Genomic DNA, 23,430 nt, shown 5'->3' on the forward strand with positions numbered 1-23,430 from the left:
CCTAAAGCACCATTTAAAGCACAGTTTTTTGAATAGTTCATTGTTTCCTGATTCATTTTAACACATTATTTCAGTTGGTGAACAAGAGCTTTAGGGTATGTAAAATTAACATAACCTTATGGTTTTCTTACAGATATATCTAAAAATATAACAGAACGGTTTTTGTATCACTGTTTGCCTACCCAGAAAATCAATGGTCTGTTTCCACGAGAGATTTTGGGCCCCAACTCTTTTTCAAATCTCAGGATTATCTAATCAGAATTCCATAAAAGAAAAAACAAAGACATTAGCGTGTCCAGACTAAGGTGAAAATCAGGTGTCAAGTCCAGAAAAAAATTGCTATATTCAATTTAGTGAAAATATGATCAGAAAATGCTGGTTTTGTTGAAATTGGGAATCGTTATATACCTTTACCTCTGAATTAGTGTAAATACATGGTACCATTACCAAGGCAGTTCTGGTAGGCACCCAAAAGATCCCAGCTCTATACAGAGTCACCATATATTTGCATAAATATACTAAAACTCATTGTGAGACTTGCAAATCACCTCTGCACTTCATAAATCTTGACCAAAAAAGTCTATTTTTCAGCAACTGAGGCTTAGTTTCATATGACAGCTGTGCACAATAAATTAGATTTGCATCAATTTAGGAACTTTTCCATGATCCTCATGTTCATTGGGTACTCAAGCTGTAGAGAGCTCAACAATGTAAATAAACCAGGCCACTTTAAGCATACTTATTTGCCAGAAGTGAGGTGCATGCTTGATATCCTTGCTGAATTATAGCGTCTTGTCTAAATACTTAAAATATTTTTGAATGCACTTGTTACAGATGGCATGCAAATATTTGGAAATTGGTCAGGGATTTGGCAAAGCATGAGGAGTAAACAGTCTAATGCAGTGAAATACTCAAAGCATAATTTGCTGATGCAATCCTTGCTTGTCCCTTGCACCCTCAACTTTTGCATGAGTTGATTCAACCACTACTGCGGCTGAAAACCATTGTTGGAAGGAGGGGGAAAGGAAAGCAGGGGCAATAGGTTTCTGCACAGTTCCTGTGTTACATCAGGTTGCAGAGAAGTTCTGCAAATACCAGTCTGAAGTTAAGTAGCGGGAGGGCATGGCTGTCAGGGCAGTGTGGAAAGGCATACAGAACCTCTTCCTTTTGGCTGCAGTGAGCTCTTAAATTATCTCAGGTAATCTCATTAAAAGGCACTCTTGGATTGCAGCTCTGCTGCAGCCAAGTTGTATGAACACTGGAGCAAAGCTGGGGGCAGTAATACCTATGAAAATTTAATTTTTTCTGTCTGAAGCTGATAGAATAATCTTTATTGTGTGGGGACGTAACAGGAAAACTTGGCTGGCATCTCAGTACACTTAAATGCAAAGTCACTCATTTAACAAGTAACATCCCACTTGAAGACTCCACGAAACAGCACTGACCAAGAAAATTATCTGTAGCAGCCAGCCAACTGAATACGTGTCAACTAAAACATGAGGAGCCATCACCGTAATGGAGTGACTAAGAAAACAAATGTTGTCCTTGCCCCTACCAGCAAGAAAAATGATTACGGCAGTATTTACATTATCAAGACCAGTCCTTGTATACTTTTAGAAACAATGGACAGTGAAGTAAGTAGTGTTTTAACTGGGAACATACAACATGGCCTTTTCCATGCCGCAAGAGCCTGTGGACCTAGGGAGCGCCTCCAGAAGGCCAAATGCTTTGAGGGATTTGGAATGCCTCAAGGTTTTGGTCCATGATTAACTATGGCACACCCTGCTGAGCTAAGAAACTCACTGGTGTGGAGCTAGAACTGTTTTTTGGCATACACCCCAAATTAAACTGTCTCGCTTTAGATACAGTACTGCCATCAAGATTCTTATCCTTGGGGGCCTAGAGGCCACTGTCCCCTTGCAGTTTTTAAGGATTACAGTGGCAAAAGTAGGTCTAGTGCAGATTCAGGTTACAAATGTCCTCCCACATTGGATATATGTGTTGTGGTCCTCATTTTCTGTGCTTCATCCCTTGACAGTACACTGCACATGTTAGCCTTTCACTGAAATAGTGCTCCCCCACTACCATACTTACAAAGTCCTTCTGAACCATCAGTAGACTCCTGTATGAGATTCTTACTGGTATTAATTTGTAAATTTAATGTATGTTTTTACTGACAGTTCTAAGAATGAATAAACAGCTTTTCATCTTTCCAAACAGACGCACACCATCCAAAGAATCCCTCAACTATTTCCTGATACACCTGTGTAGGGAGAAGTGAGACTAATAGCTACAAAGTCTCATCTTAACATTCCTCATGAATCCTCTTTTGCAATGAGAATATACTTATTCTCCCACCCCCCTGACTCAGGCAACTCATGTGATTACAGAGAGTCACCTTGTTTCAAAAAAGCCGTATTTTACTGCTTATTTTAGCTACCTTGGTTTGACTTATTTCTGGAGGTGTTATGTTTAATTGTTTTCATATGAGTATGGCAAATTAAAAATGGCCATACCCACAGCTCTATTTTTAGATTATTAAATGCAAGTATCGCAATGACAGCTGATTGAGAACGACACCAAGTCAAAGTTTTGGCTATACTTTTATTTACTTCACGTACTATGAACATATACATTACATGCTACAAAAAATAAAAAAAGACTTTAACTGTCAAGAAAGTGGATAGTGTTATAATACAATGGCACATGTTCATATTTTTCTTCAAACTGGTTTGGTTAGAATCCTTCCCCAAAACCATTAACAAAAATGAAGTGTTTTACTCTTAAGATGATTAGAAATATTTGCATTATTAACAAATACAATTCAAACAGATTAACGAGATTTAACCAGGTCAAATATTAGTAAAAAGGCTGGGGTTTACCAAAATGAAATATATATTAAAAAACCATAGCAGCCAGTTGTACTTTTTAGTGTGATATAATGTGTAAATGCACCAGAAGAACACAGTGTAATTGAGCATTCTGCTTTCACGGTGTATTTCTAGAAATGATTATTCTAGTTCTAACACCTGCCTATGCACAAGAGACCAAAAACACAGCCAAGTAGAGACAAAAGATTGTGACCAACATTCTTAGCAATGATTTTTTTGCACGCATCGGGGAGAAGGGAGGGAACAAATAGAAGAGGATAAACAAAGGCCACAAAAGGATTTAATCTACATGTTCATGAACATATGTTCTACCTATTTTCCTTTAAGAGCTTGATAAGTTGAAATGTCTATTTCGTCCAAATGCAAACATACTCATTTCTATCACCTATGAAACAAAAATCACATTTCGGCTTAGAACTGAATAGTGGAAAACAGTTGCATTAATGTATCACTTGACTAAGAAAAACTGCTTGACAAGAACTTAGGATTCTAGTGCAACAGCAGCTATTAAGACTCCTCTAGTTTCTTTTTTTTTTTTGCTCTTTCGAAGTGTACAAATATTTGCAATTTATACAGTCTTAACAAAAACACATCTACAAAGTTTGCAGGGTATTTGCTAGTTAATTCAATTTATGTCTTTCATACTAGAAAGGCAAGATTTGCATAATAAAATGTTCTTTTGGTATCTTAAAATAATTGCTGATTGGAAAGGTACAAATATATGGGCTTTCATTAACTGCAATTGGAAAAAATACTTCAGAACAAACTGTGTTACTCTAAGAAGACACAGTTCATTATGTTTCTTTTGCCATACCTGAAGAAATATACAAGCATATATGGGCAACTGATAAACTCAGTATTAAGTCTGTTATTTAGATTGCAGCTATTGAAAAAAAATATCAGTCATAGTAAATATCAAGGTCAGAGGAAAAATACAAATTAGCCTTAAAGAAACCAATGTGTTACAGAACCTAGTTTCTCAATTTTTTTCCTCAAAGTAAATTTTTTACTAAGCTAGAAGAGATCCCACAATCACTGGCATATCACCCTAACCAGAATAGCAATCCCAGCTAGAATAGTACTGCAATTCCTTTGTTACCATTCTTACACCACTGTCACAACTGTCAGTTTTCTAATAATCTTCAGTAGTGCTTATGCAATTGGTGATGGAAAAGCATGATTAATGTACATTTGGCATTAGTTTACACAATTAATGAGTGCCCATTACCTGAAAATTAGTCAGACTTGCTGATGGATTAGTTCTGAAGTAAAACAACTAGTACTTAAATATAACAGCAATATTGTAATTTCCAGCATGTTACACAGTTCTGAGGTAAAGTGTTACCAGTATTCTGTTGTATGGGTCGGTGCCTTGCAGCGATAGCCTTTGCAGTGGGAACTAGGCATCGCAGCATTTACAACCAATGAGCCATTCTGGTCACATGGTTTGTATCAACCAAAATAACATTTTCAGTTTGATACTATTTAGAAAAACTGTTCTGTATGGATTACACTGTAGTCAAAGTTACAAAATTTGTTTAAGTTTGGTCACTAGAGTGCTGTGCTTGGAAAACAATCCAGGGTACAGGCAAGGGATAGTTACTTCAGTGTTTAATTTCAGTTTACAAAACTTACTGAATCCATTCTGATTTATGTTAGAGAAAACCAGATAATTAGAAGAACAGACTAAAAAAAAAAAAAGAAACCAAAACCAAGCAGTGCATAATACCACCTATTCAATGCACTGATTTTCATTAAGAGCTAGGAAGCCTTATTTACTCTATTATGCCTTTTGAGAATCAATCCAGAAGCACACAAGTATTTTCCATTAGTTTATTAAAATTAAAATCCTCATGAATTCACTATCAAATATTTTACAGATGGGAATTAAACCAGAAGAGTCCCCAGAGTAACTTTAAAATAAAAGTAATATTTGGTTTGTCAGTTCACCATGTTTGACACTGATTTGTACTGTAAGAGTATTGTACAATAGAAGCATTGAAGAATTCTAGAAAAATTAAACTGGCCCTATATAATTTAATTTTATTGGAAAGCAGTGTCAATATTTTAGTATATTTAGTGAATCAAACACTGCTTTAAAGCTATGCATTAAAGTGCTACGCACGTATTTTTCAGCACTGATATGGATGTTTACACTTCCATAAGCCTTATATTTGTGGATAAAAAGAGATACTGGTGTGTTAATAGAAATCTTAATTTAAAATCAGCTGCTATATTTGAAGCATCAACAGTACTGAAGAAATCAATCTAGTGTCCACAAGCTTCTAGAATTCCGAGGTTGATTTGATCTGTCATTTACCATTAAAATGGTAAGCATCTGTAAATCATAAGGCTGTCCCCAATGGGCTCTACATAAATCTGTACTGTGCATAGTTAACTGACCATGCAAAGTACTATATAGCCTTTCTAGGACAGAGAATTCAGGATGGAAAAAAAAAGTATGGAGAAAGCTCCAGGATAAATTTGTGAAATTTCTATCTATGTATTGAATTGTCCAAGGTTGATGTTCATTGCCTGAGGAAGAAGCAACATAAGCAATAGGACCGGAGAGAGCTACAAATGTTATTGTAACATCTACATGACTGCTTTCTCCAACTGCTACTGCTGGCAAGGTCCAGTCTGCTGTGCACATGGACATAAGCAGGCATTACAACCTATAATCATGTACTAGTTCTGCCACTTGACACACAAGTTATCTACTGTCGTACCCTGAATTACATGACCCTTAATTAAGGAATGGTGGTGTTCAGTCCCAGGGGTTTGCAGGTTATCAGAATGCTTATACAAGCAATACCGCTTTCAACATCTGTCGGAACATAGTCTTGATGGCATCTGCAATAAAAACAAGTTGAGATTGTTCCCATCTCTAAGCGCAACTGTTGAGCCACACTCAGCTGAAGTCCTCATCAGGATTCTGTTGATCCAGCAGGTGGACATGTGTGAATGGAAAGTGACCACGTCTGCCATTACATTCTCCTTCCCACTGACCACTCACATTAATCTTTGTGACCTTTACCAGCTCACCGACCTGCAGGATAAGAAACAAGGAAGTGTTACAATTCATAAAAACACATAGGATGAGCTGCTACCTCTCCCCTTTGGTGTCATATCACCCAAGTGTACCAGATACACTTCTATAAAAAGTAGTTTTAGTCTTGACCATTTTTGATACACCAGTCTACCACCCAATGTTATTCAGTCCTGAAGAAAGTATAAAGAGAAGTAAGCATACCTAGATTAGGTGAGAACTATCTAAATTGAAGAGCCTGCAATCCAATCTTTCAGAGCACCCTTGGGACTTGACATCAGCTACTATCACAATAAATGCATCTCGCTGAATTGATAGACTCTTACACTATGCTTGTACTCCATCAACAACCTCATTAAGGGAGGTAAGTCTTGCAGGTGTACAAAGTGAACACTGATCTGCAAGCTAAACAGCTCCTTAATTTTGAAATTCCACTAAGTGCTTTTCGGGTAGTATTGAGAAAGTTCTGGGTACATGGGGGATCTCTCTCCCTCTCCCCCTGCCTCCTGGATTATAAAACACTGAAAGAATAGGTGGGGGAATAAGAAGTAGTGCTGCAAGGCTGCTCTGTTCTTACTCTGAGCATCCACAACTAGCCACTACAAGAGGCAAGGCCAGATGATATTTCAGTCTTGCCCACCATGGATTTCTCACATAAATAAATTCCATGGATAAAGACAATTGGTGCCTCCTCCCTCTTATACCCAAATTGTTTGGCTAGAAAAAATAAAAGAATGGTTACTATGGACCAATGAAACAATATGCTTTAGTTTAAAAGTATCCAGTTGTAATGTACTACACTAAATAAAAGCACAGTAATACATCTCATATTCTAGTCTCCAACCTAATGTTCACATAACCAATTCTAAAGGTATTGTCTGCCTTTAACAAAGGTGGAAAAATGCACAGCAGTCACTTTCCCAAGGCTGTGCAGTCAGGTAGTTCAAGTTGGGGCCACAAGTCTTGGTCTAACCAGTCCCCAATTCTGTTGAATCTTGAAGGGTACTTTAGTTAAGTAGCACTTACACAACCTAAGAAAGCACAATTTACATTGTAAAGACAGTCACTGGAGAGTTAATAAATGCGATATTGAAAAGCTGTCTACCCATTTCTACCCCTCTGTGTAGAATTTTATCAATAATCTCATTTACAAGTAACATACAACGGTTATCCAAATTCTTCCTGGGTCACAGACAGAGAATGCTTTTGGGACAGATATACTCTATTTTCTTTTGCTAATACTGTAAATAAACTCCCAAGGCATGGCCACAAGCCTTACTGCATTTCATCCAGAAATTCACTGAATATACAGTTACTAGTTTACACAAATGCTTATCACTGTGTTCCAAATTAATCCAAACCAGAATCTCATTATTCTCACTTTCCAGGCAGTGAATGAAGAACAAGGAAAACAATTTAAGATGTTACCAATCTCCATTAACTTCACAGGTTTTAATCACTTGCAATCTTTTGCCAGAACAGCTTTTAACAGTTCATAAATTCAAAGCACTACACGGACATTTAATTAAGCTTCCCATACCTCTGATGATTACTTATCTGGTAATGAGAGGCACACTTGGGACTCTTGCTGTAGCTTTATTTTTTTCCTTTTGTAGTCATTAGTATAGACATTTTAATGAATCATATTTTGAAGAAAATCCTCTTATGTATTTGCTACAGGCAAAAAGGAAGCCTTCCTCAACTACTGAATGCTAGTTTCAGCTCTTTAGGAATTTAATCATGCAGTATGTCTAATTTTGCTACTGCTAATAATCACTGGGGGGGGGGGGGGGGGGGTTACAAATAAAAATACTCTGTTGACCAAAACAATACATCAGCTATAATTTAACAAGGACAAGATTAAATGTGACAATACTAGAAGCAGAAAATTTTATTTCCTAATCACAACCATTACAAGAATGCTATCCTAGATAACTTTAAATTGCTTCAGACCTAGATATAATCTACGTATCAGCCTTCAAGAGAAAAGTATATAACCTCCAACCCACTAGTAAAGAAAAAGCACAAGTTGCACTTAAGCTGGCTATCTGTAAGATATTTTTCTTAGACTGCTGGCCTTTGCTCTTATTGAGTATCACACACTACTTTATGTTCATATAGTTAGTTTATCTTGGATACCTTATGACAAACTCACCTGAAAAGGTGGGTTCAACAGTGCAATGATAGTGAGTAATAATATGGGATGCTTGTGACATTCCCTTGCTCCCAGAAGCATCCTGTAGCTGTTTGTTTGGTTTTCAGGGGTGTTTCAGGGTCATTGCAGCAAAGGGACACCCATATATGAATTCTCCTTACTCTAAGAAGCTACACTCGAAATCTGCATTTCAATAATTGTTGAAAGAGGAAAGACCTCTGAGGATTAAAAAATATTCCTTTTTTACCATTACGGTAATTTCATTTAGCAACCACTCTCTCTTTCTGATACAATCTTTCATTCACATTTCATTTATATGTAACTTTTAATTCCATTTATATATATCTACCTTTACACCTATCAAAGCAGGACTGACTTTAAGTAAGCATGGGTCATTTCACAAATACTAGCTTAATAAAATGGCTCCATTAGTTCCTTAATAACTTAGAGATCTTTCTAGATCTGCTTTGAAACTCTGCATATTAATCTACAGTTCAAATACTCTCCTGAAGACAATGCAGAGAACCTTTCAAAAAAATTACTCATTATTACAAGTGCTGGAATTTTAAAACATTTAGACTAGAAGTGGATGTTCTCTCTGAATTCTCCTCACTTTTAACATTGACTTACGGTATCGTTAGTCTATTGTGCATCATCCCACCACGCACAGCACCTCAAGAACAACACTGTACCCTGCTATAAAGCCAGATTTGTCTCAGTCTTCATCAGAAGTTTTAAAACTAAATATATCCCATACGCTTCAAAGCAAAAATGAAGGTTCATGTGAAGACTTCTGTATGCTGTGGTTTTATTCCAAGTACTCCTCTTTGGTAAGGTCAAGATGGCAGAGTTCTGCTACTGTTACAAAGAAAAAAAATAAATCGATCGATCTCAGAGTTATTCACCACATAGATCTTCCCTTTTTCTACTCTCTTCTCTCTTAATTAATACAGACAACTCCTTGAATAGGTCCAGTTACAAGCAAAATAAGTTATCTTCTGCTGAATCTTTTTTCTGTAATACAGCAAAGCCTTTATTAGGACATCATTTGCTCTGATCCTCCTTCCTTGAGCTCTTCAAAACCATGTCAGTTATAAAATAATAAAACAGTACAGATATTCTCTTTGCAGTTTGGGCCAAAAATGTTTGATGTTAAAAATCTATTTTCCTAAGAGAAACAGTGGGATCCACCCCCACCCATGAATATTGCCAGATTTAAGGATAAGAGTTTTCATTTGGAAGGAATCCCACTTGCTATATTTATAGTTATTAAGAGGTCTGGGCAAAAGTGGACTGATAAGATTTACATAACACTTTCTACTAAGTTATCTAAGAAAGAGATCTCTAAATAAACAGAGAAGGAACACCATGAAGTGAAAGGGAATGTGAAAAAAGGAGACAACAACAAACAGTACTTTGATAGACAGGATGAAGAAAAATTTGGAGAAAGTCAAGTGCATATTGCTATTTTTTCCTGTACAGACACTGAAAGCAACTCAGTAACATTGTGATTCAAAATTATAAGCGCTGAAAAGAAGCTAGGAAGGCCTACTAGAAGCAGTGATAAATGGCTCAAATTTTAAAATTAAAATTTCCCAATATTATACACAGAATAAAGAACCACCACTATTATTGCATTTCTTAAATGTAGAGCTGTAGCAAGACCGGAATACATAATCCTAACCAAGAGGTTCGACATGTCAACCAGTAAGTATTTAAATAAGTTTCCAAGGTCTGCAAAGGCCATTGTTCTATTATACAGGTAGAAAGACACTATAAATCTTACATCCTCACACAGACGAGCTGAGCCTACACACTTCTCAGTTCCTCCCTCCCAAACACTTCATCTATCTAGTGTTTTATCATAAGTTAGTAAAAGACGCTAGCGGTGCAAGCTAACTCAGAAGAGAGAGAGATTCTCCATGAAACTACATTTTCTAAAGCACAGCATACTTGCCAGATCATGTGAGTTTTAGCGAAGAGGATTGAACTAACATAAGATCAGCCATGGCACTCACAAACTGTTCTTCAGCATGTAAAGGGTTTTGCTTTCACTCAAAGTTGCTCATGATAGCCTGGATTACCAGTATTTTCTCACTCTCTCTATATCACTTCATGCTACCAAGCTGTGAGTTGGGCAGTGTTGTGGGGTTCTGCTTTAAGTGAAATAAAATGTAAAGTTAAGCTTAAAAGAACACTAGTAGCACACTAATAAATAAAAGCTTAAAAACAAAATCCAGAAGGAGAATCAAAAGGTTTTGATAAATATGCACCACATAATATCCAGTGGCTCAAAGAAAACGTAACGTCTGGTAACTGCAACAGTCCAGAACAACATTCAGGAGTATTTCCAAGCTCCAGGAGGTGGCTGGGTGGAGAGAGTGAGAAAAAGAGGGAGAGAGACAGCATTTTAGGCTGTATGAAAGTCTGAAGGTTAAAATCTTCACGTGTTTCCCCAAAATCTGGTGAGTTAGCATAAACTTCTATACATGCTTCTCAACCCAAAAATTTATGTTCTGTACCCTGGATCTCTTTTGATTCAGAAATATAACATATAGTAACTCAAGAGTATATTTACATTGCTTCTCTAGACAAATTTTTACCTACAACAGGAAGAAATTTCACACCTCCCAGATTGCACATCAATTATCAGATCTGTAGAATGTGCTGCATTTGCCAATTCTGTAATAAAGACACATACCTATAGTAACCACATCACTGAAGTACTGAAGTGCCCTTTATGCTATGCACAATTAAACGAAGTATTTGAGAGTGAAGAGGAGATGCTCTGACTCAGCACAGAAACTGTTTTTTCCCCAAGTACTTAAATTGTTATATAAACAGGAAGTCAATTAGGTATCAGGAAATTCCAGAGCCTTTAGCTCAAAGAAAGCCTAGATTAAAGGATCCAATTTACATATCATCCTAAGGCAAAGGTCTGCCACTGAGAATACCTTAGTCTCAATTTCCTCACATGTAACTTGGGGGATAACTATCTGATGTGTGGAGATAGAGTACTCTACTCTCCTTTTTAAGAGGAAAAAAGATCAAAAAGGGCATGCACAAGTACTTGATCATATCAGGAAGTGAATCAACCTTAGGTAAACTTACTGCTTTATTACAAATCATACTCCATCAATCACTGCTTTACACAAGACCTCCTTAATGAATTGTAATGGTATGTTCCTGCTTCACAAACTAAAACCCAAAGTAATCTGCCTGAGGTCAAGATGTTACAATAAAACCCTATGTGTGATCATCATCATCATCATCTCAGTCTCTAATTTGAAAGTGACTATCAATGTTTCCACTGATTGCTTTTAAACTGCAGACAGACTGGGGAGGGAGGGTGGGGCAGGGAAACCAAACAACCCAGCACACCTTTAAGATTGAGGTTAGGCAAGCAACAGTGAACACAGGTTCAGACACACAACTTATGAACTGCTCCCTCTCCCTCCCCCCTAAAATAAAGGCTTCAGAAGTGAAAACATGGATGGGGAAACACTTATGTTAGTGATGTTTGACAAAAGACATGATATTGGTTCAGTAACCTAAACATGCTATAATAATCAAACTCTAGTCTACAAGTGACTCTAGTCACTTATTAAAAAAAAATAAAAGCCTTTATCCATAACTTATTAATCATGATGTAAAACCAGTATTACAATGCTTTTCCCTTTCATGTTCCTACAAAACTATAACGTGATTGAAAGGGAAATCCCTTGAACAGATCTCTTCTTTCTAAGTTTTGCCCATTATGTACCTCCAAAGCCAAGGCTGTCTTGTCGTAGGCATTAGGGACTCGCTTCTGGATAACCCGGGCATAAATAGGGCCATTCTGAAGGTTAGGGAGCGGAGTGTTGATGCTGGGCTGGGCATAGGGCCCTGGCTCCGGCCCACCCAGTGGTTGTGGGTGGGAACTATCCTGGTTACCTCCAATCAGAGTAGATACTGAAGCAGAGGAAGGTCTATACTTCTCGACGTAAGGAACAGGTATCATTCCCCTCTTTCCTTCGCTGTCTTCTGCATTCCACCATTGCTCTTCAGGTTTATCCCGGATTCTCAGTATGTCTCCTTTCTTAAATGGAAGATCTTCTTCATCATTTCCATTAAAGTCAAAGAGAGCTCGCACATACTCAGCTTCCTCCTGCCTGAGGATAACACCACTATTCTGCCTGGATCGGGAAACTGGTTCTATCAAGGTTGTAGTGTCCAAATAGTGTATTTTGTAGAATTCCAGTAAAGATGGCAAAGATTCAAACTCTTGGTCACCTATTCGAAATCTGGTGGGATTCAACCCTGAAAGAAGAAGGCAATATGTCAAAGAGAGCATACAACAGTTAAAACTGTAAATTAAACATTTGAGAAGATGAATACATTTACAGATAAGTAATTTGATACTTGGTCATCTTTAGATCAACATTCATCATCAACACTCTTCTGTGTATGTCTAATCAAAGACAGCACTATCATGATCATGAGGACAGAGTTTTATTTTTAAAGATTTTGTCAAAGAAAGAAAGAAGAAATTGTTTGGCACTGCCAAACTTCCCGAATTAGGATAAAAATATCTTGTTTCCTTGATTATATAGACCCAACAGATAAAAATGTTCAGTACATCCAAGTTTCTCAGGAGCCTATACAATTTTCAGTAACAGACAATTCCCTTTTTCCTGTTTTATACTCTAAGTCTAGGAAGCAAATGAAATTTGGGTATAATTTCAATGAAGTGGTTTGGGGTTTTTTTTTAAAACTCTTTTGCAGTTCAAAGTTATTTCAAAAGGACAACACTGCAACAATGGTTATTTACTTGTTGTAATGTATCGTGGGTTAAAGGCATGGATACTACAGAAAAATGCTTAGCACAGCAGCAAACAATTTATGTGAATGAGCAAATGAAGTTATTTTTCATTTTGATAAAAGGTACCGTTAGAGAAAATTATGTATATTTTATGCAACGCAAAGCAACAACATATGTTTTCATAATGGGTATAATTCAGTCTTTTAATCTCAAGTCTTGTAGTTTCTTTGCCATATTTGTCAGATGGAGCCTAAGCTATAAATCTGAACCTCAAATACATTAAAATACAGATGATGTTCATATTCAAGTCATTAGAAGTATCAAAGCGCAGATATCCATTTCAGTTTTCAATCTGTGCGCTGCACTTTTTTTCCGTTTTATGCTCTTCAGGCTCAGCTGGGGAAAAACATACACATGATGTTCTATTTCCACCATGCACCATACACTGTGTAATCAGTTATGGGAAGAATTGTGGAAGGCTGGGGGAGGGTAGTGGAGAGGAAAAGATTTATGCTTTAATGAGTAACTCTTAGCAAGAAAGAGATGCTTACTTTGCAAGTCTGTTTCTCTGCAGGGAATATCTAACAGTTCCGAGACTTAGCTCTCGAGTACAAAGCTAGCAGAATTCTTCAAGCTGTCACTGATCCAAAACCCCCTTCAAAGTAGCACTGTCAGCACGGAAAGCTAACATTACAAGAAGTTCTTTCAAGAGAGCAAAAAAAGGGGTTCAAATAGAGAAAAGGGCAGATTCAATAAGATCAACATAAACACCCAATAAATAAGTTTTGAAGTATCCTGAAGGAACATAAACATTAGTGAAACTGGTTACAGGAAATTCAAAGAAGCAGAACTAAGTCATTGGAAAATGCACATTTGCATGCATTAACACCCCTGAAAGACTTTCAAAAGAAATGAGCACAAATGCAGTAAGTCAAAACCCAAAAAACAATACCCTCAAAAAAATTACAAAAAACAACACACAAACTGTCATCATCAAGAGATAAGGAAGCTAATGTAAACATCAGTAAGAAATACGAATCCAGCATGGAAAGAGAAGTAAGATTCCACCTTGTTCTCCCAAAGCATAATGCTGGAAAGATGGAACACCCCCTGAACTTTTGTTGATGCGATCTAACTTACAGCTCTAGACTTAGCAAGAACTCCAGAATTTCATCTTAGTGGCAGTTCTTAGCTCTCTGTTCTCACAGGAGATGACTTCTGGCTGGACAGGCAGCATCCCTACACCACTTCAAAACAGCTTAAATTCACTACGTAAGCATATAATATGATCTGAGAATGCTGCGCTTCTGCTAGCATTGGAACTGGGAAACCATGCTTTGTAACAAGTGGTATAGACATCAAGTTTCAGACAAACCTGGTGACAGAAACATGAGCATATATCTGCTACTATTTTAGATGTGAACCTTTAAGGATCAAGGCTTATGTAGACACTTATGTCAAAAGAAAAAGTCATAGAAACTTTAAAAGAACCAGGGCAGCAAAGATCTTTGAAGTGATATGGAGAAGACTGAATCTCAGGTAAGTTCACTGACATGGAACTTCTTTCACATGACAGAAATCTAAAGCCTGAAACACTAATTTACTTCTGTAAAACCTGCTACAAACTGACTCAGTCAGGAGCCTGAGATCTCCTTGTCCAAAGTAAGTGTACACAGAAAAATCTTAAAACTTGTAGGAAATGAGCAGTTCATCAGCCTTGTCAGCACCAAAATCATCGCTAGGATAAACAAGGCTTTTCTGGGTGTCTTTTTTTTTTTTAACAGGTTCACCCTCTTGAATTAATGCATAACAGCCTGAAATAGCTGCCAAACATACCTGAATAAAACCAAAGTTGGACTCATAAGAGGAAAGTCCACTGGGACCTTATGTATGGGGAAGGAGTGACTGAAATCAGTGTAGTGTATCCTAGAAAATCACATTCTAAGATATTTTGCACAACTGAAGAGTGAGAGAACATAGACCCTCCAAATACATTCTAGGATCAGAAAGATCAATGCAATCCTTGAAGGGACAAACAGATAAGCAGCAGAAGGAAGAGACATTACCTTCACAAAGAGAACACTCCCAGAATACCACATGCACTTCTGGTGTTTTTTTTGTTTTGGTTTGGTTTTTTTTTCCAAAAAAAACCATAAGGCAGCTACAAAAATCTGAGGTCTGGAAAACCTCTTTGCAACAAGAAATATACAAGCTTAATCCAAATTAATTACCAAAAAATATAAAGGCAGCAACCTGGTCACTGTCTGGAGAATTTCAATAGAAGACTTCTAAATTCAGCTAAAATAGGCATAAAAAGGACAAAATAGTTTAAAGTCACAGTTGGAAATAAAATACAACTACACCTTACCAAGCAAGTGGTAAACTTCCCATCAGTTTAAGTCTTTTGTGTATACTCTTGTTCAGCTACATGGTAATGAGCTGAATGATGCTCACTTACATAGCGGGGAAATAATTCTATGCACTATGGGCTTCGACGTTCTGTCATTCCCTGGTATAATGAAATTCAAAGATTAACAGATTTCAGGCTCAGAAGAAGTCTTCAGCTTCTTGTTTGAACTGCAACACTTCTCATACCTGTAGGCCAATGAAAAAATTAAGGCAAGATCTACCACAAGAAAAAGTTACAGTAACAAGGCAAGTGGTTTTTGGAGAAGTAGAGCTGTTTTCCTTCATGATTCTGGGACAGTTTTCTTGACGGCACACATTTGAGAAGCACATTGTCCACATCTTCTGAGGGCTCTCAGGAAGAGGAGAAGGCGTGTAAAGGTAAATCTAGCTACTGGCGGAACTTTAGTCACTTCCTATTAAAGTTGGACAGCTGGAGTACTAGAAATTATTTTCCCTTCTCCCCAGCCGAAGGAAGAATAGCTGTTCAGCTTGCACCTCTACCAGCAGCACTACCCAGCTCTGTAAGATGACTCATTTGAATGAGAAGCACAAAGGGCTGAGTATCCTCTTTCTTACTTATTCCATCCTAGTTCCATCTGCACTAGGACTTAAACCTGATTCCATCCACTTCAGCTTGTCAGAACAGCTAGCAAAACCTTTGCTCTCAGGAAGGTGAGGAAAGAGTTAAAATCCAAACCGTCCCAGAATTAAAGAAAGTTTCAAATCTGGACCCTGTCAGTTCTCTGTTTATGACGCACATTCCCTCCTGACAAAACACTTTCACACTGTGTTGGCTTCATGTCAGTCTGGAAAAGATTGCTTATGTATGTTTCAAATATTGTACAGATACTGGGAAAGTAGGGTATAAAATACCTAATATTCTACTTGAGAGCGCGGGCAGGTGGCATAACCACAAAGCAACTTCTCACTTTCTCAGATGTCTTGAGGGTTTTACATTTCTCTCTTCACTCCAATTGTGTTAGTACCACTAGGCAGTTTTCTCTTTATTCCTAAGCTCCGATAAGCTTTCCTTTCCGGTGCAGGGAAGACCTCACAGAAATACAGGTTTTCTTAATTTTTGTTTCTAGATCTAGTATGTAAGGGTGCCGTGCCTCCCCCCCCAACTTAAAAGCATGTTTTGGGCAAGAAAGGCTGTTGTTATCATGCAGGGTACTGAGACACAAGGCTCTCATTTCAAAGACAGACATCACAGTGATGTAAGCCAGTTTCCTCCTAGAGCATATGGGAACTCTGCTATGAAGGCATCACATTCCAGCCTGTGTGTTTCCCTCACAGGGACACCTTTTTTCCTTGTCCTTAAGTACCTCCCTACTCATGCCAGAGCAAAACAAATAAATACCCATGAACATTCTATAAAAACAGCAAAACCCCATGCACTGGCTCCTGAGAAGAGCTCTAAGCACACCGGGAGAATATTCTTACATAAATTACATATTGTCATTTCTGCAGATAATCAGAGGATGAAAGAAAAGTAGATGTCAAATGCATACACTTTCCAAGCTTCCAATAGTTTGCATTTTAAGACCTTAATATAAAAAAAAAAAAACAAAAACAAACAAACAACTCAAAAAAAGCCCAAATGTTAGAGTTAAACCATACTGCTCACACATATCTAAAGCCATTTCCTATAAAGCTGAGTATGGATATCATTATGTAAAGATTATATGATTCCAAGAAGTCTGAATTTTTAAAAATCACAATGGAAGTGACTTAGAAGCGTAAGTTAAGCAGCATGTTCTTAAAATGAATACTTGGTGAAAACACCGCCTTCTACACTAAATCTGTCATACTTTCCTGTTTTAGAGAGACAAATTTTAAAACACTGTAAGGCTTCTGGCTTTATTACATTGTACTTTCAATAGAAAGCATATCTTTCTTTAGATATTTTAGGCATTTTGTTTTGGTGCGTAACATACATTTTTATCCCTGACTCCTCTGTCAAATTGCAAACATATGATGTATTTAAAAATTTCCCCTATTGTCCATTACCATGCTAATGCCTGCATGGAGTACCTTGTCTTGTTTGAGATTTCTTTAGCCCATGACTGTGATATTTCATCCCAAATGATACCTTAATTCCTATTCAGTTAATCTCCATCTCCACTCGAAACAGCGTTTCTCTCTCCCGTAATTCAGTGGTTTATCCTATTTTCTTTTAACAGCCTGAAAACATTTCAGGAAGACATAGCTATTTTGAGAAGTTCTGTTAAATTCTTTTTTCCTTATGCTGAAAAATCACCTGCAAGAAGTTAGATACTGCAGCATATCAGGCAAAAGTTGAATTTAAAAAAAAATTAGCAAGTTTATTTTATACTTTAGAAATGGAAGAAAGTATCATGTTTTTGTGACACTGTGACTTTTTATATTAGGGAAGCCAAAGCTTCTCATTCATTCTGTATTGAAGCTAGGTTCCTAGTATCCCCTGCACACAGCAGTATTAAAGCAGTCATGAACTGCAAACACACTTACTGAAACTAACAGAAATCAACCTAAGAACCTGATCTGGCATATTCAGATTTCCCCATGAGAAGCGTGCATTTGCCAAACAATCAATTGCTAAAAAAACTGTACCATACAATTAACATAGTAAAATTGTTCTTCCTAATGTTTTAGCTTGACCACAATAAATAAGCACGACAATTCGCAAACATTTACCTCATTTTACTGCATTATTTTCCCTATCCAAATGTGAAACCATCTTCAATCTTCTACCAATGTTTCCATCTCCCTCCCATTGCAGAGCATCCCCCCGTTTACTTTTTTCTGAAACAAAAACTTAATTACACTTTAAGTGTAATTTAATATACACACACCCAGCCTCCCCCCCCCCCCGCCCCCGCCCCTTCTTTGGTTTGAGTGTGAAAAGAGAACAGTATCAGCATGGAGGTATGACTTATTTAAAACTACTACAATATCAGCATAGGAGTGCAGGAGTGATGCATCACCTATCTTCATTACACCCAGGGCAGGGGGGGCGGGGAAAAACCAACCAAAACATAATTATACTTCTGAACATATATTAAGTCTACTGTGCCAACAGCCTACACAGCTACAATAGCAGCTACTCTTCTAAAACAGATAAACATTTAAAACAGAAGAGAATTACCTAAGGGGCATTTAGTGATTTTTTTAAAAAGAACACTAAAACTCCAGAATGTTTTAACATCCACAACATAAGCCACCCCACAGAATGCCACAAAACATTACTGAGCTTAAAAATGTAACACAATAAAAAAAGTTAGGATGGCTATGTACTAAAGTGATACCACAATAACATGAAAAACACTGTTTTTCCAGAGGTGAGCTGCTCTCCAGAAGACAACTGCTAAGAAGTGACAGGCACACATACTCCAGTGTTTTCTACCACTGCTGTCTGTAAAATCCTATTAGGCAGGATTCCACAACAAACCATCCTGGTAACTTACTCTGCTCTACATAACACCAGTCATGCATTTCAACAGTTCTCACACCAAGCCTCCGCAAACCTATGGCAATAAACCTCTGTCTTCACCGACATGAAACAATGGGAATCCACCGCATCTTTTGGCAAACCATTTTACTACCCACGGCAGTAATGACTTCCACTTCCAGCTGAGTTCAGCCACCTTTAGCAGCTTTTTGCGACTTGAGTGCACCCTGCAACTGTAGTAGGTTCCTGGGATAAACACGATGACTTCAGACTTTCCCAAATTTGCCAATTTTAAATGTTCCCCTGAGCAGGAGAAATTACTGTATAACAGTGCAAACCTACCAGCAACAGTTTTGTTTTTTCTTAGATTATCTCCTTCTTAGTCAACTACAGTCTGTGCAGAGATTGAAAAATCCTTTCCGTAACATGTACTGTTGCATCTTCCCAACATAGGTCTCTTAATTCCAACCACAGATCTACATGAGAAAGTGACTGTCTCTGTAGCAATTCATATACCTTTACTTTCTGCCAAATAAGTTCACCAAATCTCTTACTGCATAGGTTTACTACACTTCAAAATTAGGTAGTGGTTCCTTTCTGAGATGCTAGCAAAACACCCACATCATTTTGCAAGCATTAATATCCAAACTTGAGCAGTTCCGCTACCAACTTCAGTAATGCCCCCAGCAGGGATACTGTATTACACATCTAAGTTGTTACACATCTGAGGACACTGCATTGCTGGGGGCTCTTGTTCATTTAGTTACACTTGTACTTGCAGAAACGCTGCTTCTCATGGTACAGTTTTCCCTCTGATACAATCAGTATTTTCTGCTCTACAAGCATGACACTTAAACACACTGTTTTCATATTAGATATTAGGCTGATGAGGAATAATATCAAACCTTCCCTTTCAACACATAGAGGAAAAAAAAGTTATTGAACTTCACGTCTCATTTAAAGTAACAATTCCTTTACATTCCTACTTAAACTACGCACATAATACTTTGATTTGTGACTTGAAATTTAGCCTCGCAGCCTGCCTTCTAATGCAAAACTATCTTGTCAGAACTCAAGAGTTTTAGACAACACTTCCGCAGAACTGTCCCCCGGCTGAGATGGCATGCAAAATCTATGAGCTACAGTTAACTGGTTTACGAAAACAGGAGAACGTGCGAGCGCTACAGCCGCAGGATCTTTCCGTAGGGCTGCAATAAGCGCTCAACTCCAGTAGATGCTCAACTACGATATTAAGTCGCTGGAAGGCAGGTGCAGGCAGACGGCTCGGCTCACTCAGTAGCCCCAGCTACAAAACACGACTTAATTCCACTACAAAGAGCTTCGCGACTTGCAACAGCGCCCGGGGGAGGGGGGTGTGGGGGGAGAGCGGAGCCGCCCGTGGGGAGGCGCACACCGAGGCTCGGCTGCCCCAGCCGCCCTCCCCGCGGCGGCAGGGGCTGGGGGGCCACCACCGGCCCTGGGGGTCACTCACCCGGGGCCCCAGGGCCCTCGCCGCCGGCCCGCCGGCCTCCCGCCGGCCCCAGGCTGTTGACGATGTAGTGCGAGACGCGGGAGCTCTCGGACACCGAGAGCACGAAGTCGCCGGGGATGGTGCCCGAGTCGCGCACCAGGAAGGTCCCGTGGCGCTGCCCCTGCAGCAGCGACACCGCCTCGGCCCGGCTCAGCCGCCCCCAGTACCAGCTCGCCCGGTCCTCGGAGTCGAACTGCCCGGCCATGGGGGCCGCCCGCCCGCAGGCCGCACTCGCTTCCCCCCCCCCACCGCGGGCCGCCGCCGCCCGCGGTGCCCCGCTCCGCGCCCAGCCCTGCCACCCAAAATGGCGGCCCTGCCCTGACCTCACCTACCGGATGTGACCGCACGCGGGAGACGCGGGGAAAGCTGTGGCGTCATCTCCCCGCGCGGCCCGATCCGGCGGGGGGCGGGTGGGGTGTTGGTTGGCGCGCTGCGCGTGCGCTGTGAAGGGGGCGGGAGGGTGCGCGCGCAGCGCGGGCTCGAGGGGGAGGCGGGAACGCGGCGCTGAGGGGAGCGGCGGAGTTCTGAGGCGTTTTGTCTCGCTGCGTCGGTACCGGCGACCGGGATGGTCTCCTCTGGGTATTTGGGAGCAGCAGTGACCGCCTCCAGAGCCGGTCCCTCCTCACGCCTTAGCCAGTGCTCTCGTATCGGCTTCTCTGTCACGGGCCGGCGGGAGAAGGGTCCTGGGGTGCCGGTGTAGGCCGTCCCTTGCCCCAGGAGGGTGGCCAGGACTTGTCTCTGCGGTTGGTACATCTCGTTAGGAGGGCTGCAGCGTAGCCCCCGAGTTTCCGCCGATGGCTTCCCAGCTTCTGCAGTTCGCTGAGGTAGTTTGTGTGAAGCCAGGCTTGCCTGCGTGTTAGGGCGCAGCTCACTCAGTTTTTTCCTCCAGAGCTGTACCAGCAGTTCCTGCCCTCATCTTCCCTGCCAGCTGCACATTCCCGCCCCATGGTTGTGCCAGTACAGCTGTTTTCATGGGACTACAGGCTGAATTGGGCCAATGAGCTGTTCTGGGTTAAAAATAGCCCTGCAAAAGAAAAAGTTTATTTTTATGCAGGGCAGTTCCCCAACTGTGTTACTGCGGGGGCCTGCCAACAGGGAAGAGCTTAAGTTCCACTGGTGCCACAGAGGAATGCATGTGTAAGCGTGTGCGCAAATTACAAGTGATGTCTGTAACAATAGAGCAATATTTACCATTTTTAGATTGTTCTCCAAGATCTCTTAAGTTCCAGAGTAATGTCTATAGAGCCTGGATAAACGTGTATTGAATTCTATTCCATCTCTGCTCAATTTTGTGAGCTTTTTCCAGAAAGGAATGTGCTTTTTTTAACTGTGGTCCCCATGTGGCAGCACTTGCATAAACATAATGTTAGACTACAGCTGTCCTTAACTGTGAGGGTGCTGTGTTCCTGCCTGGCTGACAGCATCTCTACTTTCTTGCAGGGCACTTTGGAGCCTGTCTTACAGGTGGGAGCCTATGGTTCACCAAATTTGTAAGAAAACACCAGGTGCTTTATTTCAGCTTATCTGATAGTTTAACAAATGAACATCCTTCCTCTGCTGATCCTGTTCTCTCTCCAGATGGATTGTAGGTAGGAGCCAGTCGTAATCTATTTAGAAGCTAGAGTCCCAGTTTCCCTGGTGATGCGTGGAGTTTGCTAGCCAGTTGCAGAAATAGCACACTTTCATGCCTAGGTTTTTCACAGATTTGAAAAGCTGCTGAGAGCCCGGGACAGTAGGAGAGTTAAATCACAGCAGCGAGAAAAGAAGTCCATTCTGTTCAGTCATTCACGGACTTCAGAGAAACAACCCAGGACTTTCTTACCATGGCAAAATTCACCATTTTTCTGACTCCTGCCAGACCATTTTTTTTTACAAAAAGTCTCCTTTTGACTGAGGGCCCACAGACTGCTTTTTTTCCCCTCCTTTCCCAGTCCCCACCCTTGCACCCCATCTCATTCTGTTTTCAGCTGAACCACAAAACTACAGTTTTGTGGTGGTGGAGGTTTTCATCAGGTTTGGTTTTCTCTGCTGCAAGCAGTTGGGAATCTTGTTGCAAGAGTTCCCTCTGGTGGTCAGGGATGGGGAAATGAATAATGCTTCTGTTGCAAGACGCTCCTTTTGATACTTTTATGCTGTAATGATTTCTTGTTCAGTCACTCTCTGGCTTTCATTATTTGTAACAGCCTTTTCTTACTTGGGCTTCTCCTGATAACGACTGGTAACCTTTTCCAAATTCCTTTTTCCTCCCATATTTAACCCCTGCACTCCTCAGTAGTTTACTACCCTTGACCCATCCTTTCTGCACAAAGGCTACAAAAAAGGTGGAGCCCTTCTGCCCAAACCTGCTTCCTGTGCTGGTCTTTCACAGGCAGAGGGATTGCAGCCCGAGATGAATGTGAAAGGAAAACAAAGCTCTTGGCCACAGTCTCAGAAGAATAAAACTAAATCAGCTTGTAATTCTGAAGAATTCACTGTTAATAATGAGATTCTGAAAGAAGTTGTAAAATAGTGAGAGAATATTCCATTCACCTACCTGGCAGTAAAAGCCCCAGTGGCACCCAGGCCTGGTTTTCCTCTCTCACAGCCTGGTCTTCCTCTTGTGATTTTATTGTCCCTACCAGTTAGCCTAGAGATTATTTTTTCCTAAGGAGCTCTAAAACTTTGGCAACTGATCTAAAGCCCTGATTAATCAGTAGAAAGTTTCTTGCTGAGTTCAATGAGCAGGTCGTGAAATTGTGCCAAGTGGAGAGTCCTATAGTATAGCAATGTTCTGTCCTAGGCGACATTCAAGGATGTTAAAACAAAATAAGGAAACATCTGGGTTAACTGAAGGCTCCGTCTGCTAATGACAGCAGCGCAAGGCAACCTGGTGTCACACAATCCTGCCCTAACCGTTACTTTGAAGGGTTAGGCTTTGTAAATCTGCTTGAGATAGGCAGACATCAATACCGTGTCCTACTTATAAAATTAAAACTAAAGGAGGAAAAGGTGCATCTTTTGGTTTCTTTTCCCTGCGGCCTCAAGAAATAGTGTTTCTGCCACAGAAAGATGTTTCCTCTTGCAATTATTTTGGAATCTGCTCCTCGCAAGAGGTGTCTATGTCCTGTTTACTACTGATGTTCATATTATGCGTGTGTGGCCTCTGCCATAACCGTTCACACCTG

The 23,430-nt window shown here is 39.8% G+C and overlaps 1 protein-coding gene across 4 annotated transcripts; it reads right to left on the reverse strand.

Annotated features, from left to right (window-relative positions):
• Positions 1 to 2,584: 2,584 nt before the first annotated feature.
• On the reverse strand, positions 2,585 to 20,578 carry CRK (CRK proto-oncogene, adaptor protein). 4 transcript variants are annotated; one of them, XR_011326074.1, is made up of 5 exons: positions 20,228 to 20,578; positions 11,859 to 12,394; positions 10,699 to 10,777; positions 8,788 to 8,953; positions 2,585 to 5,940 (listed from the first exon to the last, which is right to left on the reverse strand). XR_011326074.1 is itself a non-coding variant. In XM_069791302.1 (3 exons), the coding sequence occupies exons 1-3, from the start codon at positions 20,469 to 20,471 to the stop codon at positions 5,933 to 5,935; spliced, it is 618 nt and encodes a 205-aa protein (XP_069647403.1). In that variant the 5' UTR covers positions 20,472 to 20,577; the 3' UTR covers positions 2,585 to 5,932. The 4 variants fall into 4 exon arrangements, 2 of the variants coding, with proteins under 2 accessions (XP_069647403.1, XP_069647402.1); XR_011326075.1 differs by lacking the exon at positions 10,699 to 10,777 and having other exon boundaries at positions 20,228 to 20,577; XM_069791302.1 differs by lacking the exons at positions 8,788 to 8,953; positions 10,699 to 10,777 and having other exon boundaries at positions 12,029 to 12,394; positions 20,228 to 20,577.
• Between the last annotated feature and the right edge of the window lie 2,852 nt (positions 20,579 to 23,430).

Source organism: Haliaeetus albicilla, chromosome 9, assembly GCF_947461875.1.
Source record: "Haliaeetus albicilla chromosome 9, bHalAlb1.1, whole genome shotgun sequence".
In the NCBI taxonomy this organism is placed as follows: domain Eukaryota; kingdom Metazoa; phylum Chordata; class Aves; order Accipitriformes; family Accipitridae; genus Haliaeetus; species Haliaeetus albicilla.